At 49.6% G+C, this 18655-nt stretch overlaps 6 protein-coding genes across 6 annotated transcripts; 4 read left to right on the plus strand and 2 right to left on the minus strand.

Moving 5' to 3' along the window:
• Window positions 1-4218: 4218 nt before the first annotated feature.
• LTR84_011169 (uncharacterized protein) lies at window positions 4219-5465 on the plus strand (the record flags this gene model as incomplete). The annotated part of the gene is made up of 2 exons (XM_064854702.1): window positions 4219-4222; window positions 4495-5465. The coding sequence occupies 2 exons, from the start codon at window positions 4219-4221 to the stop codon at window positions 5463-5465; spliced, it is 975 nt and encodes a 324-aa protein (XP_064709428.1).
• Window positions 5466-6853: 1388 nt separating this feature from the next.
• LTR84_011170 (uncharacterized protein) lies at window positions 6854-7504 on the plus strand (the record flags this gene model as incomplete). The annotated part of the gene is made up of 3 exons (XM_064854703.1): window positions 6854-7027; window positions 7228-7314; window positions 7397-7504. The coding sequence occupies 3 exons, from the start codon at window positions 6854-6856 to the stop codon at window positions 7502-7504; spliced, it is 369 nt and encodes a 122-aa protein (XP_064709429.1).
• A 459-nt stretch (window positions 7505-7963) lies between these two features.
• LTR84_011171 (uncharacterized protein) lies at window positions 7964-8941 on the minus strand (the record flags this gene model as incomplete). The annotated part of the gene is made up of 2 exons (XM_064854704.1): window positions 7964-8850; window positions 8905-8941. 2 exons carry the CDS (start codon window positions 8939-8941, stop codon window positions 7964-7966), a joined length of 924 nt encoding a protein of 307 aa, XP_064709430.1.
• Window positions 8942-9346: 405 nt separating this feature from the next.
• On the plus strand, window positions 9347-10452 carry LTR84_011172 (uncharacterized protein; the record flags this gene model as incomplete). The annotated part of the gene is made up of 2 exons (XM_064854705.1): window positions 9347-9493; window positions 9553-10452. 2 exons carry the CDS (start codon window positions 9347-9349, stop codon window positions 10450-10452), a joined length of 1047 nt encoding a protein of 348 aa, XP_064709431.1.
• Window positions 10453-11993: 1541 nt separating this feature from the next.
• On the plus strand, window positions 11994-12969 carry LTR84_011173 (uncharacterized protein; the record flags this gene model as incomplete). Its single annotated transcript, XM_064854706.1, has 2 exons — window positions 11994-12150; window positions 12281-12969. 2 exons carry the CDS (start codon window positions 11994-11996, stop codon window positions 12967-12969), a joined length of 846 nt encoding a protein of 281 aa, XP_064709432.1.
• A 1157-nt stretch (window positions 12970-14126) lies between these two features.
• On the minus strand, window positions 14127-18332 carry LTR84_011174 (uncharacterized protein; the record flags this gene model as incomplete). The annotated part of the gene is made up of 1 exon (XM_064854707.1): window positions 14127-18332. The coding sequence occupies one exon, from the start codon at window positions 18330-18332 to the stop codon at window positions 14127-14129; it is 4206 nt and encodes a 1401-aa protein (XP_064709433.1).
• Window positions 18333-18655: the final 323 nt, after the last annotated feature.

Genomic DNA, 18655 nt, shown 5'->3' on the forward strand with positions numbered 1-18655 from the left:
CTACGTCGCCTCGAGCCAACTCACCTTCAAGCCGCATGGCACTGTTAATCACAAAAGTATGGAATATAAGCATTGCACAGCATGTACCGGGGGGTACTTTTGGCTGCGTCTCTCCGTCACAAGTGGAACGTTGTAAGTATCTTGAGCCTTGCGAGACATAACACACGTCTCTAAGCAGAAGTTCAAGCGTACGAACTTTTCTCCCTTGGTCGAAATATGCCGTTGGTGTTCCTAAAGTGAGTCTCGCACATTGGAACACTTTGAAAATTGAGAAAGTCCTTACTCCGATCACTGCTGAGAATGCCGGTGCATGATCCCATTGTGACTACAAGATCAACTCGCGCGCTGCTCCATTGGCAGAGGAAACAGGTAGGGGCCCAGCGGTGAAGAACTTCTCAGCCACGTGATTGTTGCAAGTTAGACGTCTGCGCCTTATTCCACAGATGAACAGTGAACAATGTATGACAGGATAGCTATTATAAGTCATCGGACTTGATTGAATTGCGCATAGGTCTACGGATAGTTTTCTAGCACAACATCGCCAAAGGAACATTCTCGTCAAGCTACTCTTGCTGGACATCTTGTTAAGAGTCGTAGCGGTGGCGTCGACGCCACCGCATTGCAAGCGGTACAGCTGGCTCGATTTTGTCCCGAAAGTTCACTCTGTGACCCGCGACGGCGGCTCTGATTTCTGCGTCCCCTGCATGTCCCACGACACTTGGACTAAACAGTTCATTGACGGTGGAGTAGGAGTCTGTTGGGTCTCTTTGATTCCTGGTCTTATAAGCAAAACAAATGATGGGATACGATGAGATCTTTGGAAGAGGAATATCCTTTGTCCACAGTAGTAGGACTGTAAGCCAGGCGCAGAATAGAACGATAGACTGGAGGGCATATTATCAGACAAGCTGAAGCCATGAAATACTCGCCCAAAATCTTGGTAGCATAACTAACAAGGAGCGACTTACCTGTAGCACCACAAACGCTATAAACGTGGCTTTGTTGACCACTATTTTAGTCAACGGACTTGCGACAGACGCAGTAATGTAGAAGTTGTCTGGCAGATCGAGATTGGTGCCATTGCCGCCAAAAGCGAGATTACCAGCATTGTTGACATTGAAGAACCAAAGTGGGTAAGCAAGTAGGCTTTGGAAGGCTTGACGTTGTCCAGTAGACCAGTATTCGCTTTCTAATTGGTCAGTCGAGGACCAGAAGTATTCAACTGCGGACGACGGGGCTGGGATTCCAGTTGCCGTAAAGTTTAGCAGCCAGCGGAGCGCAGAACGGTAGGCTTCTACATTGAGGGAGAAGTCTGGTATGGCGGCCGATGCTTTAACAACAGACTGGATACTGTAGTTGGAACGTGAGATGACTAGAGAGGTGTTGAGTGCGTAGAGTGATAAAGTAGTGTTTATTCCTGGTCGCACCGCTGAGTCAGATAGGCATTGATCACCTACAGTACCATTGGTGCAAACTTGGAGAGAAACGTGGACAGATCCCTGATCTCGATGACTTGGTGAAACGCAAAAGCGGATGGACATCACGTACGGGTGTTGCCAGTAGAGATCACAATTCTCAGGGGCTATGTCTTCTAAAGTGTCGCGTTGGAAGTCAATCCGATATGATGGTACAGTTTCCAGGAGGACCACCGGATTACCAGTGATGTTGCTGGGTGGGTAAGGCGAGGAGTTGGCCAATCCACCTGGTAAGATGTAAGAATCACAGCTATCATCGTCACAACCCACATGGTCGGCATTGACAGAGTGCATAGGATTGAGGATCAGGTTGTGTGCAACAGCTAACGTCGAATATGGTATCACGTCGTCCGACATGTAGGCGTTAAAGATGCGAAGATGCTCTCGATAAGCGTTGACATAAGATGCTTCGAAGGGACCGATGCCAGCGGCAGCTGTATAAGAAAACGTGGATCGATAAACTGTCCCAACAGATGTGTTGACTGTGGTATATCGTTAGTTGATTGCGTAGTAGCTCTTTGGGTACAATATCGCAATTCGAAATAAACTTTTGGTGGTGAAATGTAAATATGTGCTTGGCCACTTACTAAACAAGATTATACCAGAGACCAGAATCATAGAACGCAAGATCAGCCTACACCCGATTAGTTTAGTTGTAGGTTGCGACTTCAAAGCAAGGCCTTACTTGGTTGCCGCCCAAAGCCGCGCAGTACTTCCCGAGGATCTGGAGAATAAGATTCCAAATGTTCCCAAGGGCGCCGTCGCATTTGATATCGCCAACACACTAGAAATGGAAACTCCACGATCACGGCACGTCAGACTCCATTGAACTATATCGAGCAGGTTGTCAAGAACCATTCCTGTGAAGACCGTCAAGATCCTCGATAGGACTGTCAATATTGCCAAAGTGTCTCCAATATCCACACCAAATCCGCTTTGGAAGAAGGCTTGGGTGCGAGCAATTTCTTCGCTTGAGAAGGTAGCCTGAGCGAACCAAATTGTCACTCCGAAGCATGATGACGAAATGATGATCATGAAAAGCAGGGTTTTATCTCGTCTATACGATTGGATAGGCACTCTTGGAGCATCAGGATCTGACTCTGATGATGGAGGGTTGTCTGGTGGTAGAGATGACGGGACATTAGCCGGTCGAGGTGGTAATGTTGGAGGATTGTTTGGTGGCAGAGGTAATAGGAAGCTAGCCGGTCGAAGCAGTGAAGGCGGAGGCTGATTGGAGGCTGGTAGGCCTGTGTAGGGGCTCACTGCGCTGGTGGGTTGAATTTCCGCAGGAGTTGAAGAATTGATCATGCCAGAATCTTCGTAGACCTGGCTTTGCCTTTGCTGATGTGCCTGGCGACTGCTGGCACCAGATCCCACAGCCTTGCGCGGCGGCACGACACAGCTACGGGGCGTCTGGTTTTGAGCTGGAATCACTTGATATTGGACCATTGAAGACATGATAAGTGAGTGGAACAAGATCACTCACTAGGCACTGTGAGAGCAAGTAAATGTAACAAGAAAAAGGTTCGATTGTATGTACGAATAGTATACGTGCAATCCGTGAGGCTAGCGAAGACAAAATCCCTCTACTAAGGCGGACTTGGACCGGCAGATGCTCGACCAGCCGGCTTTCTCGACCTCTTTGTATCGGCCAAGAGCTGAATGATAGTATCTTCGTAAAAGGGTCTTTGGGTCTTCTAGGCTGTTCCGTAGTGGTTGGGTAGAAAATTCGACATGCCAGCAGAACCTGTCCAGTCGGTTTTTCCCAAACCAAGTCTTCAGGTTCTCGTCCCCTCCTGCAATTGCCTGATTGAGGACATCGAGGACCAGGAAACGTTAAGCCCATGAAGCTTTGGCTGCTCCCCGACAACTTGTTTGCCTAAGGCGCTCAGATCTGCTTTGGACTTCTCAGAAAAGCTCTTTATGCAGGCCAATGTCTGGGCATTCTCGTGAACACGATCTCTGAAGGTTGCCCTCCTGTTGATGTGTCGTATTCATAGGCCTAGAGCTGACATTCCGCTGTGCCAAGATACCTCCCCACCTTTGACACGAGGCAGACTGAGAAACAACTTGTTGCGTGAGATTCGTCTGCATGAGGAGCATAAGAATTTAGGTGACTCTCGTAAATGAGTTTGTTAATGGAATGTGATTGAAGGGCTATTTGAGACGTGCTGGAAACCAAAGTGTATGTCTTGGCAAAACGACAGGGCTCCACCAGCTATGTTGATACTCAGCGTGCCTGCTGGGTGTATAACCTCCAGTACTATCTCAACGAGCGCTGCAGACAGCTATTGTATTTTAGAGGAACTGAGCCGCTGACTACGCAATATGATGTGGCATATCCTTTTGTTAGCTCAACTGTTGCTCTCGGCAGTCAATATTCACTGCGTCGAACGTGCTCAGAGCCCCTACCCTTACCTGCCTCGTCGCCAGATAGCAAACTGTACAGAGAACTGTGAGCCAGTTACTAGTAGCACTACTACTACCAGTAGCACCACAACCACCAGTAGCACTACCACTACCAGCAGCACCACAACCACCAGTAGCACTACCACTACCAGCAGCACTACAACCACCAGTAGCACCACAACAACCATCAGTACCACGAGCACAACCACCACCACCACCAGCGGTGCCTGCTCCAGCTGCGAGTTCTGTGCTGGTGCCTATAAATTGACATGGAGCCCTAGAATCGAGCCGACTGCTCATACCTTTACGTTGATAGAAGTCATAGACCCTGACGATGGGTCAGTCAGCATTGCGACAGTGACAGAAGGACTTGGATCCTTCGAGATCGAGCAACTGTCAAGCTCCCTTAACCTTGCGTCTGCAGGTCCGCATATTACTCAAGTTCCGGAGCTGGGTATCGTTATGTAAGTGCACCTTGTGCCATGCTTTGCAGCTGGAACAGTACTAACCGCTGGCTGCAGAACCTATCCAACTGCTTACATAGTCTTCCAAGAAAATTACCAATGGAGTGGTACTCTTTTCACCGACGGAACTTGTACTACTTCTACAGACCCAGCAGCCGACGTTACCGCGCCTCCAGCAGCACCGGTCCCTAAACCTGCATTTTCTGAGACCAACGGCGTTATAGACACGATAGGCGCATTCTACGACCTTCAAATCCTCAGCCTGGTCGATGAGGATCACGGGACATCCGTGGACCAGGAGTTATCGTCATATTTTGATGACGGCGCTTTCATACATTGCACACCCAGCTGCATCCGCGCCGACCCTATTTTTGTTGCACTCGATGACTTGACTCCGCCAGCACTGACCCTGGCATTTGTAACCGCGTGCCAGCGAAGTACAAAGGGCGTCGATGGTGTCGAGATCCTCGCCGACTGCTCGCTTGTGACAGCGCCAGGCTCAGGCCCTGCTTCAGCTCCTGTGTCAGCGACATCAGCGGTAACACAAGGTAGTAATGGTGGTGGTGGCGGAGGCGGAGGCGGAGCGGGTTCTACTAGCCAAGATCGGATCACGACCACCAATGCTGATGGAGAAACTGTTATTGTTGCCCCAAGTGTGACCAACGGCGGCGGAGGGGGAAGTAGAGACAATCTCTTTACCACGATAAATGACGCAGGACACACCGTCATCGCCACTGGGGCTCCAGAAGGGAATCAAATCACTCTTACAGATTCGGGTGGTTCCACTATCATTATTCTGGATGGAAGTCTGGTATCTCCTGGATCTGGGAACGGAATTACTGCTACGGATGAGCGTGGTTCGCTAATGGTCATCCAGGGGACCGCAACTAGCACGGTAGTCGTTGTTTCAGGCAGAGAAACAGTCCTCGTTGATGGTACAACGACACAGACGGGCTGGGTTTCAGGTTCTACTATGACAGTCTCAACTGGTGGTGGTGGGAGTGGCAACGCGGCGCCCACAGTACAGAATGAGGCAGGGCTGAGACAGTATTCAATCTCCCTCATTGCTTCCTGTGCACTGGGCATTGCAATAGGTCTCTTTGCTCTCATGCTATGAGCAAATAAACTTTGGGCACCATGAACACAGACTACTGACTGTCATACAGGATTTTCGTTTGCCTGAACCGCTCTGTCCTCCACTACAGCCAGGTAGTCGAGAATCTTTTACAGGAGACAGCTAATTTCTGCTTTCCGAGTCTGAAATGAAGAAATGTACGACGAATGGCGCACGTCTTAGCAGTAAACTCTCACAAACAATTACAGCCTACCATGATAGCCATGATTTCCGACTTCTAACCGTGGAAAAGCCTCGATATAGATTCCTGAGCACCCATAAACCCGTTCTGGTGTGCCGGAAGGTTGGAAGGAGGCTATGAAGGAGATACTTGCGCACGATGCGTCCCATCTCTCAGGCTAGTCGAGTTTCATGGCGCTTTACATCAAGATGATACTTGGAAAGTGAATACTAAGTATCTCATTAAGCACTTGCACATTCCACACCCTTGCCAATTAAGCTTCCATATAGTTCGGTTCTATACCATAATTCAAAGTTGAATTTTTGATAAGCTCTAATGAGTTTCCCCGACCTTTGCAAAGATGTGTTCAACAGTTAATCGACTAAGTCTGACGGGGTACCACGACTCACTTTAAGGTTACAACCATATGGCTGAGTTCGACTTCTGGAAAGCTTCCTTCTAGGGAGCAAGTATGTCTTAACAAGGCTGAGGTTGCTGAGAAGAGCACCCTGATCTCGCACGCATAGGTCAACTTCCGTTCGTGAGTTCAAGGCATCATAAAGCTTCTGAGCAAAATGGATGTTGGCAAAGTCAGTGCCTGGAAAGAGGAGGGTTTTCATCTTCTGTGTTTGTGACCACCACAAATGATGGATCCCTCTATACTTGATGTGATCAAATGTTTTTCAATGTCAGGCCAATAGGGGTGCTGAAAGCCATCAAGTCTTAGGCTTTTCGAAGAAGGGGGTGTCAACCTTTTTCATTGAGCACCATCATAGTAATCAATTTTCGCTCCCCTTCACACCCCACTATGTGCCTTTAGGGAGTCCATCTCTACTAAGCCGTTGAACGACGTTGGTACTGTCGCACATGTATTGCGAGGCTTTGACCCCTATCTCATGACAAAAAAGGGGCTGATAACGGGTAAAACTAGGCGGGAAACCCCACCAAGGCTCCGGGGTGAGCAAACTACGTCATCCGAGTTTTAGGCTCCCACTGGGTGCCCGCTTCCACTGTTTCTGTAACCGTCACTAGTCACAACAAATCAAGAGCAAAAAGGCCTTGCATGAAAACAAATAATCGGTGGTAGTTGAACCGACAGACTTCGACATCGCTCAGCCACTTCCGCACGATATCAAAGATTAACAGAAGCAAGAAAATACATAACGAGAATAGATCCATCTCTTCGTCAGCCAAATCAGGGACAGACATCATGGCACCCAGCCACGTTCAAATCGCGACATCCGCCCTGCAACGCCTGCTCAAAGAGGAGGTCTCGTACTTCAAGGAGCAAGAACAGCAGGAGGCGCGAATCGCGAAGTTGGAGAAAGAAGGGCCCAGCGCTGGTGACAGTGATGGAAACGCAGAGTTTTTGTTGAAGCAGGAGGTGAGTCCTTGACCTTAATTTTTTCATGTCTTGGTGCAAGTGATTCTGCCGGCGATCAAGTCTTGGTCAATCGCCTGTATCTGTAGATGTGGGATCTCTTCGCATGCTCGAATGCTGTGGACACGATGATATTACAGAATTTGGCATCAATGGGTGGGGGCCATCAGAAGACAAACTAACATAACTCTTTCGCCGACCAGCGAAAAGCGCTCGAGGAGACAAAAGCTGTGATTCCAACACTCCGCGAACGAATCACTAGCGCACGAGAGAAATTGGAGAGCCTACTGGTAAGTCATCTTTCACACAATTCCCTCACATCTAGCATGTGTGATGGCCGGCAGGGAGTAAGCTTGAAACTAATTTTCGCAGGACACGGCGGCTACGGATGAAGAGCGCAATACCGCAGTTGAGGTGTTGAAGTCAGCAAAGGAGGCGCAAAAAGACGATCCGATTGCTGGTCAAGCACAACAGAAGTAGAGAGGAAAGAATCATCACAGTCCAAGAACGACTGGAATTTGAGTTGATGAGGTTTACTGGGAAGTAGCTTGGCATCTGGTGTGCAGGCCTACTGAAAACCCCACGCATTGGGGTTTGAATGGACCTGGTGATTCGCTCTCAGAAGTCTAGCCATGGTGGTTGGTCACTTCGACAGGCACTCTCCACGGGGGCGAACATGACACAACTTCGGAAGATCGCACCGGATCACAGAGAACCAAATATGTTGGTACCAACGAGAGCATGGGCCTTTCGCCGGAGCATGGAATGGCACATTCAAGAGCCATATGATCTTAGGCTCTTACTTTAGCTAGTCATAGCATGCGGAGCAAAACCGCGGCTACTGTTTCCAAGTGTTGCTCTCTTTCCAATGTTTCTTTCCAGTGAGGAGGCTTCGACAGATATCATCCCAGTTGAGTGAGCTTCAAGTTCCCTCACTGGTCATGACATGTCCATTTCATCTACTGGCTTATCCACGATGACTGCAGGAGGAGCATCCGCACCACCCAATCCATCCATCTCAACATCGTCGCCTCGAAGAGGTGTTGCACCACCAATGTTGGACCTTGGACTCAACGCGCCATGCAGACCTGGAAGCGGCGTTGGTGCATCGTCCATCATCCGAGGTGTTCCAGCATTTGACAGAGGGTCTCGTTCTCGATCTGTGCCAAGCAGATTCTCATCGTCCTGTTCAGTCGCGTCCTCATCTTTCTCTGGCTCCTTCTCGTCCCGGACCACTCTTCTCAATCTCTGACTTTCGGTCACCAATCTGCTAAACTGCTCTCTCCTGTCGACCCAGGCCTGGTTGTGTTCTTGTGATTCGCGCTCGAGTTCTTCTATCTCGGCCTTGAGCTTCTCAATATTAACATGTTGCTCATCGCGGGGCTTCAAGGACGCGTTCTTGGTGATTCTGTCGGCCAGTACATCGTATGTTTTCCGAATGGCGAGGTTCTTCTGCGCCTCGTCCAGCTGCACTCTCAGATCCGCCGTGTTCTCCCGCACTTCTTCGGCCGTAGCTTCAATCTTGAGTTTCTCGGCAGCGTACCGATCTCTTTCACGCTCGTTAGCTGCGCGGAGATATTGGATGCGCGCAATGCTGCTGTCGAAGGCGGCGAAATCAAGGATAGCTTCATCACGGAAACGTTGAATATTCTTCAGGAACTGCTGGTGTTGGAGTTCCGAGGCAGCACTATCGCTTTCTTCGCTTTTGGCGTCTACAGAGCGAGTGTAGAATGAGTTAATGGGGTTGGAAGGTTCTAGGAGGCGTTTGATGATTCGCTTGAAGGGACGTTCTTCATAACCCCATAGTCGATTCGCGTGGAGCTTGTCTGTGGAGAAAATGAGCGATTAGAATATTCAGAGAGCGACGAGAGAGATTCTACCTTCTTCGACTTGTTCTAAAAGTGTAAATGCAGCCATCGTGTTGTGATGCGAGTTGTAGAAGGGCAGAGTCAAGATGGGGAGTTGAGAATTCATTAAACTTGAAGTTCAGAACAAAGGGCCGAGGCTGAGAATCACGTGACGAGGCTGGATGCGGGAAGTGTCAGCCTTGAAAGTGCGAACTTGAGGTGGGCTCCCTTGCTGCACCTTCACCCCACACAGATCCACTGCGCTGCACCTGTTTCAACCCGACTGCGACCTTTGTCTTTGTTCGTGTCTGTCACTGTTGAGTATAACCCAGTCACTCAATCCTATTCGTGTGGTTGATATTGAAGACTGCTTTGGAATGTGACACCTAGCACCCCTCAACGCTTCTTCCTGAAGTATCCCACCACATCTTCCTCCTTGTCATCTTCAGACCCGCCCACTACCACTGTCTTCATCATGGCGCAAACCGTCGGTGCCGATAGCCTAGTTGACATGGCCCGTCGAGCCTGCACTCGTTTCGGCGCAAGAATCACAGATATCGGCGATCTGAGATATGAGTTAATCCGACCAATGCTACTTCGAGTCGAAAGTCCCGAGAAATTGGTTAGTTCTATGTTTAACATGGCACTCCGCCTCGTTTGCTGATACACTTCCCATTACAGTACCAACTTGAACAGAACTCCCCTCAGATCATCGGCAGAGACGGAGAGATCTGGTTGAGTTTCATCAGACGCGACATTCCAGACTGGGAACAAAAGCGTCACGAACCCAAAGATCCCAAGAATTGGTACAAGGTCTACCGTAAGCTGAAGAAGGAAGCAGAGGAGAATGCCATCGCCGATGAGGCAGTACTAAAGGCAGCACTGGCCAACATCAATAATGAGAAGGAGCAGAATGTCGCTCAAATGTCAACCAGAACTATTCTTCATCAAGAGCCAGGGCGAAGAGCAAGGATATATCACAATTATGTCAGTGGAAAGACTGGGAGCAAAGGTGCCAGCAAGATGACACTGATGGAGAAGATTCGGAAAGAGGCCAGAGACTCCAGATCATCGAAGATGAACAAACCCATGCACGAGCTGAAGAAGCGGTCGACCACTGTTGCGAGGCCTCCAATGCAGTTCGTGGAAGATTTGAAGAAACGGCCGACACCGATTCCACAAATGTCTCCACCGCGCAAGGTACAACCAAGGGCCCCTCGACCACCAATGCACGGACGCAGACCAATTGAACCACCTACCGGTGCACCTTATGATCTCACTGTCGATCGAGAAGCAAGGTTGCGTGCACTCAAGAACGGGACTTTGAATCCAACGGAAAGCAAAGGGGATAAAGCAAGCGGAGACTTGACGGCAGACTTCCTGGAGGATTCTGATGACGATGCTCCTCAAAAAGGCAAACCGTCATCTGGATTGCTGAACGTATTGAATGATCTCGACCGGCCTCGATCGGCCAGTCCAATGAAGCTGACACCACAACCACTCACCTTGAAGAGAAAACAGCCACCCTCACTATTTGTTGCAGCGCCAAAGAGGGTTGCGAGGAAACCAGGCATATTTTAGATTGGCGTTTGAGGGGAAATTGGTGTTATTGTGGTGGCCTTGGATTCCGCCACTGGCTCTAGATAGAGAGTCTCTTTCAAACCACCGAATCTTTCATCATCCGGTACAATTTCGTCTCGAGAATGGTAAGCTTAGCAGTTATGCCCATGATGTCTTCCGGGACCATCTGAGATGGATCATTCCTGTCTCTCAGCGGTCTTCTCTTATCTCCCAGGATTCAATGATGACAGCGATCTCGATGCAAGTGAAGGTGATAGAAAGGATCAGAAAATCGTAACGCCCGCAGTGTAGTTGTAGTTCATGCTCTCATGTCATGCAATTCGTGCCTGCAGTGTCGCTTAATTGCTCTCACAGGGTCACCGACCGCCACCTCTCAGTGCAAGGACCAAATGTAATGTGTTTCCTCCTTCCAGACCGTAGTCTTCGGCTGTCTTTTCATCCGCCCTGCCAGGTGAAAATATGTCAAAACCCGATTGAGGTGGAAGGAAAGATCAAGTCACCAACATTTGCTTGCCACCGTAGATCAGGCGCTGCTGGACCGGTGGGATGCCTTCTTTCTCTTCCACGCGTTCCTTGATTCGGGATACCTGTCGTCGGGAAAGTGATTGTGATTAGTGGATGATTTATATGATGGGTGGTAGAGGCGGAGAAGAGGTTTTACCTTGTAGTCGGCTTCGATGTCGAGCTCGATCTCCTTGCCGGTCAATGTCCGAACTCTGCGAGTTTCACTGTTAGCCTGGTTCAGTCCGTTTCGTCCGGGCTTCAAAAGAGGCCGGGAGAGGAGGTAAGTGATATGTAGCGTGCGTACTTGATGAGCATTTTGACAGAGGATGGAGAGGCGCAAGAGTCTCGAAAGCGACGGGAGGAGAGATCTGCAAGACGCTTCTTGATGCGCCGTTCAAAGAAAATACAGGTGGAATGGGATACGAATCAGTATATGCCTGAAGGTTTAGTGATGGTTTCTTGTGACCTTCAGAAGGCAGCACTGCACCCACGGATCTGGATTTTGGTGACGGGATCAGAAAGGCACTTGGAGTCAAGAAAGAGGCTGAAGTTGGAGGGGCATTTCTCTGCGGGGTTACAATTGGCCCCGAGGCCCCTACAACCCTGGCAGGACAATGTCTACCGTCGGCCATACTAACTAACTACCTGCACCCAAGACGCCTATCCCTCCGGCTCTTTAGGCTTCTTACATACCTAACCTTCCTCCAGAAACCACCTAGGGACAACTAAACGCCTCCGGCCACTCCATGCACGAACCGAGTAAGCATGCTCATAATCTAATTTTTATCGTATAGGTAGACCTCAACATCGTTCTATTGCATTCTACTCGAGCCAACATGTTTGTATCATTTGTTCAGTCAAGATCAGGGCGCAAATACGTCTAATAGAAGAATCGGGGCATTCGACATCGTTACTGTAGTATATTCGTTGATCTTTCGCAATGCTTGGCATTCAGTTTTCTTTTTTTCGAGCCTGATATCAAACTCCACCATTTGCACTCCCAGAAGACCTTCCGAGTCACACCTAGAGCAGTAATCATGACATCCAAGAATACGCTGTCCTTCGGCCAGCGAGCCAGCAATCATCCCAATGCGCTGGTAAAGAGACTATTCCAGATTGCGGAGCAGAAGAAGACGAATATCGTGCTGTCCGCCGACTTGACCACCACCAAAGATCTCTTGGAGATCGCAGACAGTAAGTCCAGTTTGAACAGAAAATTGAATCCATGCATTTTCATAAAGACGAGCATCCTTCCAGAAATGTTGCCATGGCAAGTAAATCAAGAATGCACAAGTTCATCTAACATTCCACCCCCAATCCACAGGTCTAGGTCCCTACATCGCGGTCCTCAAAACGCACATCGACATCCTCTCGGACTTTGATACATCAACGATCCAAGGTCTGACAGCTCTCTCGCAAAAACACGACTTCCTGATCTTCGAAGACCGTAAGTTCATCGACATCGGCAACACCGTGCAGAAGCAGTACAAAGGCGGCGTGCTGCGAATCCACGACTGGGCGCACATCGTCAACGCCAGCGTCCTCGCCGGCGAGGGCATCATCCAGGCTCTGGACCAGACGATTCACGACCACGCAGGTGTCTCGGAGGACCGCGCCATCCTCATCCTCGCCGAGATGACGTCCAAAGGCTCCCTCGCCATCGGCGACTACACCCGCGCCTCGGTGGAGATCGCGAGGAAATATCCCCAGACCGTCATGGGCTTCGTGTCGACCAAGGAGCTGTCGAGCTATTCCTCGGACCAATCCACCGTGACGGCCGACAACGAGGACTTCGTCGTCTTCACCACCGGCGTCAATATCTCGAGTAAAGGCGACGCGCTGGGCCAGCAATATCAGACCCCGACCAGCGCCATGGCCGGCGGCTCCGATTTCCTGATCGCCGGTAGAGGCATCTACGCCGCTGCCGATCCCGTCGCGGCCGTCAAGGAATACCAGGCCGCTGGGTGGGAGGCATATGAGCAGCGGTGCTCGAGGGCGACTTCGTCTGCTTGATTGGACAGCCACGGGTGTATCTGACGTCAAAATGGGCCTCGGGTCCTGGCTGTAAGAACTGGGCTTCCCATCGGCACCATGGCGGGCTGCCAATCCACACGTCTTTCATGACATTGATCTCTCTCTCTCAAATAGCGTCAAGTAGCCCGGTATCACTTCACGATCGACGCGATGCGATGCGATGATGTTCCTTGCGCCGTACCTAGTCCTGACGCTTCCGTCCAACAGACGGTCCTCAAAGTCCGCCGTCCGACTCAAGCCTCTACCCTACAAACAACCCCGCAACAGTGATGCCACGCGGCTTGGTGCACTTGCTCAGGTATCTAGGTAGCCAGCCATGAATGCACGCCGGGAACGGAACGAAAAGGAGAAAGCGCACCTCTTCAGCCTGGCCAAGATATGACACCGCCTGGTCCTCAAAGCTCCATGGCTGAATAACCAAAAGGCAAGACAGCCGCGTAGAAGTTCGTTCTTAACATAAGTGAACTAGTTAACACGGATTTTGTCTAGATCAAAACACTCTTTAGCTTAGGTTCTTGAAATAGTTCGCTTAACGGCTTATGGGAACAACGATTCAGGACGAGGTGGGATAGATAGATTCAGGTTACACCACTGCAGTCACTAATTACTGGCATCTCCTTTCTTGCTGACGGCATAGAAGGTATATAAATATGCTATAGATAGGTATCTGAGAGCCCAACATTAACCTGACCTTGATGAACTGTTGCAGTAGCTAGCAAGTACTCGCTCATGGCCATCGGACTGATGACGATGCATCTGTTCCCAACCCATACAAACAATAAAAAACAGATAACAGATTCATGAATCATTCATAGCTCATGAGAAAATAGCCACAAGATCAAATCCGTCTAATCCTGTTATACCCATGAGATTGAATAGCTCAGGGTCCCCATTTGCCCACCTACAATGCTTATAGTCCAAGAACGCCCAACACCAAAGGAAGTGTCTTGGTATCGCAGTCGTAAATCCCCAGCTTTGCGTGAAACAAGAGGGATATCATTGAAATTGATGCTTTACACATCCCCGCCACCTAACGAACACCATCAATTTTCTGGTCGAGCTGTACTTGTTGACCAGTCGCTTGATTTCCTATCATGTTCTGTTGGTCCACCTACCACCTTCCGATTAGTGGTAGATCACTCTCGTTCAAGTCCCGATCGTATAACTTCAGAGTTCTCCGAGTTTCGAGCGTCATCAAGTACTGCCTGAACGATTGCCTCCGCATTAGAGTTAAATCCTGCAATATCCAAGGCAGCCAGAAGCCCCGCTGGCGGAGGGCCTGGAATATCCGATAAAGCATTCGCTCCTTGGCTCGAGCCGACACTAGGGGATAACCGCTTAGCTAGATATCCCTTATCTGTGTTATCTGCGTCTCGTACAAGGTTGAAATATGTCACATTCTCAACTGTCAAAGCGTTTGGTGATAAATCCGTTTCAAGTTGCGGGGTTTGCTGGAAAGCAAGTGGAGAGTGTGAGTCCCCCAGTGTGATAGATGGCCCGCGGGTGGGATTTTCCTCGGTAGCCTGGTACAGTTTGGCGTCGCGAAGACTTCTTGCTTTGTCTTCTGCAATAGCCCTGCCCATTGAACGTTCACCTTCATTGGCCCCGCCTATGATCTGCGATGTCATCAAAGATCTGGAAGCACTCGATCTTCTGGCAAGAGCATTGCTGACGGTATGTGTAGCATCCTGTGAAGGCCCCACAGTCGTTCCAACCGCGGCGGCTGGTGTGAACCTTTCAAGGTATTCGGCAGCAATAATTGCTTCGTGCTGTGTGCAGGTGGAGGAGTGGTCTGTTTCGGATCGATGAAGTGAGGGCTTGGAGTTATCTACTTTCTTGAGGGACCTCCCACGAGTGACCCATTTCAGAATGGTTTGCTCAAGGGTTGATCTTTTAACAGGCTTGGCCATGTAGTCATCCATTCCCGCCCTTTCACATTTCTCCCTGTCACCCTGTATTGCGGAGGCTGTCATCGCGACTATCGGGATTTCATCGATTGCTTTTATATCCATGAATGGTGCATGATGACGGAGCATGTGTGTCGCATGGTAACCATCAAGAACAGGCATTTGTACATCCATCAGAATAAGAGAAGGAATCGGATAGCTCTTCGCTTGTTCTTCTGTCAGTTCGGAAGAAGTGGCCTTGAGGAGGTACTCCAAAGCTTCTTTACCATTCCATACGGCACCCACCCGAAATTTAAGAGCGCTGATAAACTTGATGGCAATTTGCTGATTAACAGGATTGTCTTCAACAACAAGAATATGATAGTTGGCTCGATTGATCGGTTGTTCTGCAGTCTGACCAGAGGACAATTTGGACTGTTGGTGCTCGGAAATTTGTACGGGTTGCGATTTTCGGGGATGTTTTCTTTTTTCTTCTCCCGACCCCTCGATGGATAGCGACAGCTCGGACTGTAGTCTGTCAGGCATAGTGCCAACTTCTAGTAACGCAGCGTTGGAACCCGTCTGGTACTCTAGCTTCTTGAATGGTATATGGAAAATCGCCTGGGTTCCAGCGTCCAATCTCGACTCCAGTTTGATAGAACCGTGCATTAAATCCACAAGATTTTTGCAGATAGTCAACCCGAGACCCGATCCACCGAATCTTCGGGCCGTGCTGCTGTCTGCTTGACTGAAAGGTTTGAAGAGGCGTTTCTTGACTTCCTCTTCGATCCCTATACCAGTATCTTCTATGGTGAACTCGATGACTGTAGTATCATTTGAATCACTCAATATTCGGGTAGACATCTTCACAAACCCATCCGAAGTGAACTTTATGCTGTTGGTCAACAAGTTGGTCAAAATCTGCCGTAATCGACCTGGATCACCAAGCAATACAACTTCATCTGACGATCGCAAATGGAAATCAGTACAGAATTCCAGGCCCTTGCGCTGAGCGGCAAAAGAGAGCATCTTGTTGACATCCTCCAATAGAATGGACAAACTGAACTGGACTTCCTCTATATCGAGGCGACCGGATTCAATTTTTGAAAAATCAAGAATGTCGTTGATGACTGTCAGAAGAGAGTTCGCAGACCGTTGGATGTTTTGGGCAAATTCACTTTGCTCGGCGTCGAGCGGTGTGTCCATCAGCAGTTCTGACATGCCCAAAACCCCGGCGATAGGGGTGCGAATCTCATGGCTCATGTTGGCCAAAAAATTACTCTTCATCTTACTGGCGGCTTTTGCTGCAGTTTCATTGGCAAGGAGCTTGATATTCTCCTGTTCTCTTCGGCGAAGACCAGTGACTTCGGTGCCGATACCAATAACACCCGTGATGATATTATCGTCTTCGACGCCATTGGCACCCCTTTTGCCCTTTAGAGGTACTAGTTTAGATCGAAACCAGCGATCATTGGCCTTGTTCTCAAAGACTTCTAGATCAGATGCTCCGGATAAGATAGCCTGTGTGGCCTTTTGGAACTCAACAAGACTTTTATGGTCGAGGAAGTCAGCCCAGAGGTCATATATTGATGCTCCGATGATTTCAGCAGGTCTGTTTTCACTGTCGAGGAAGTCACCTTCGAAGAAAGTTACTTGTTTTTCCTGGTTGATGCTCCACAAACTCATCTGAGAATGCCTCAGGACATCAAGCAGATTCCGACGAGCTTCGTGTCCCGCCAGTTTCGCATCAATAATGTCTTGAATATCAGTGCAACTGCCATACCATTTCAAGATCTTCCCGGTTCTGTGATCCTTCAAAGGCAAAGCGCGGCCCAGCATCCATCTCCACTCACCGTCATATCTCCTGCATCGATACTGTGTCTTGTACTCGTCTCCGGTGGCTAGAGAATGTTGCCACCTCCGGCCGGTTTCTGGCATGTCCTCTTCATGGAATGGCAATTTCCAACCCAACCCAAGACTATCACCAGGTGTCAAGCCAGTGTAATCATACCATCGTTGTGAGAAGTAATCATGGTAGCCTTCAGGGGTTGTGGTCCAAAACATTTGTGGCATGGTGTCACAGATGAGACGGAAACGCTCCTCGTTTTCCGCCGATTGGGAGGCAATCTTTTCTGCATACTCGGTAACATCCCGAAAAACCATCAGACCACCCAAAAAGTCGCCCGACTTTTCATCAAAAACAGGATGGCCACTGACATCGAAGGTCGATCTTTTGGCAGTCTTGTCATTGATTAGACCCACTTTCCATGAAGAAAAGGGTTTCTGAGAGCGACAGAGAGCAATGATGGGATTTTCCTCCTCACTGAGTTCTCGTGAAAAGTCGGTGGTCCAGGGGCTGAATCGGGAGCGGAAATCATAGCTGATATCGGAGGTAGGATCGGCCTCCACAGCCAAGAGTTTCCTAGCAGCTTGATTTGGAAATACCACACTCTGGTCCCGCCAGACGGTGACAAGCGGGATATCAATTGCATTCAGCATTGCATTCTTCATCTTCACGATTTTTTGGAAGTCGCCAACAGTTGGTGGGGGTAAGCATGCGGCTGGCGAGCCAGCGGGCAGAAAAGTACCACCTACGGCATCTTCGGCAGGAGAGTTGGTTTGGGAATTAGAGGTGGATGATGCGGGAGTTTGAGACTGGGAGGAGTGAGAAGATCTGGAGGAATGAGATGACGTCGTCCGCTGGGAAGACGCAGTATGGTTGGGATGTGCATGGTGGGACGAACGAGTAGCATTGGAGGCACTGGTGAAAGTGAGGGTGTAGAAGCGTTCTGAATTCAAGAACCAGATGGAGATAATCATGCGGCAAGAGGCTCTTAATTGGGAGTTTCGAGTCTTGGGCTGTTCATGAGGATGAGAGCGCGGCAAGGCTGGTGTGGGCTTGGAGGAGAAAACGATATCGACAACCGTGTCATCAGTTTTGGAGGTTCTGCTTCTGTTGGAAGATCGTCCTCTTCTCTGTTCATGGGTCGCGGTTGGAGTAGTTTCGCCGCTCCCAACGTCTGGAAGAAGATCGCCCGAGGCGGCGTCCTCCTCGGGGTCATGTTTGAAGCCGCTGGCAACATTTTCCAGAAATTTATCCCAGCTGACCCAGACTGGTACGCCATCTGAAACCATGTCAATACCAATCTGAGACAAGGTCTGATTTCGAAGCAGGTCGGTGACGGTGGACTGAGAGTCAGGTTGGGCGAGTCCGAGTAGCTTGCCTATGGCATTGTTGGCCAAGATGACGGTCTTTGAGGATGAGAGGACCAGAAGGGGGGTAGGTAGTGTAGCGAGGGCGGCGAGAGTGATTTCCGTCGCCATGGTTTGAGGCGGAGGGTCGATGTGGAAATCATGGGGAGTGTTTGAATTGTTGGTGATCTGGACATTGTCTTGCACAGTCGAGGTCATGGAAGAAGTAGGTGATTCGACATGTTGGACTTCCCGAACCACCATCGCCGTCGCCGTGAAGGGGGTTGATCGCAGGATGGAGGGTTTGAAGGGAATTGTCAGCAGTGGCTGCAAATGACGTAGGAGAGACCAGGGTGGAGGTTAGGCTTGGTGACTCGAGGATGGAGTGCGCCCTGTCAAATGTCACAACGACGAGGGGGAACGGTGGTGAGGATGACGAGACAAAGAATGCATAAATAGTCAAGACATATGGAAGCGAGTGTGATGAGAAGAGGGAGATGAAGTTGAAGTTGAAGAAGTCGCGTGGAGATCGACTTGAACTTGAAGTGGATGTTGTGTGAGTTTGCACCAGAGGGAAGAGGGAAAGA

This window comes from Exophiala bonariae (genome assembly GCF_035927105.1).
Source record: "Exophiala bonariae strain CCFEE 5792 chromosome Unknown scaffold_5, whole genome shotgun sequence".
NCBI classification, from domain to species: Eukaryota; Fungi; Ascomycota; class Eurotiomycetes; order Chaetothyriales; family Herpotrichiellaceae; genus Exophiala; species Exophiala bonariae.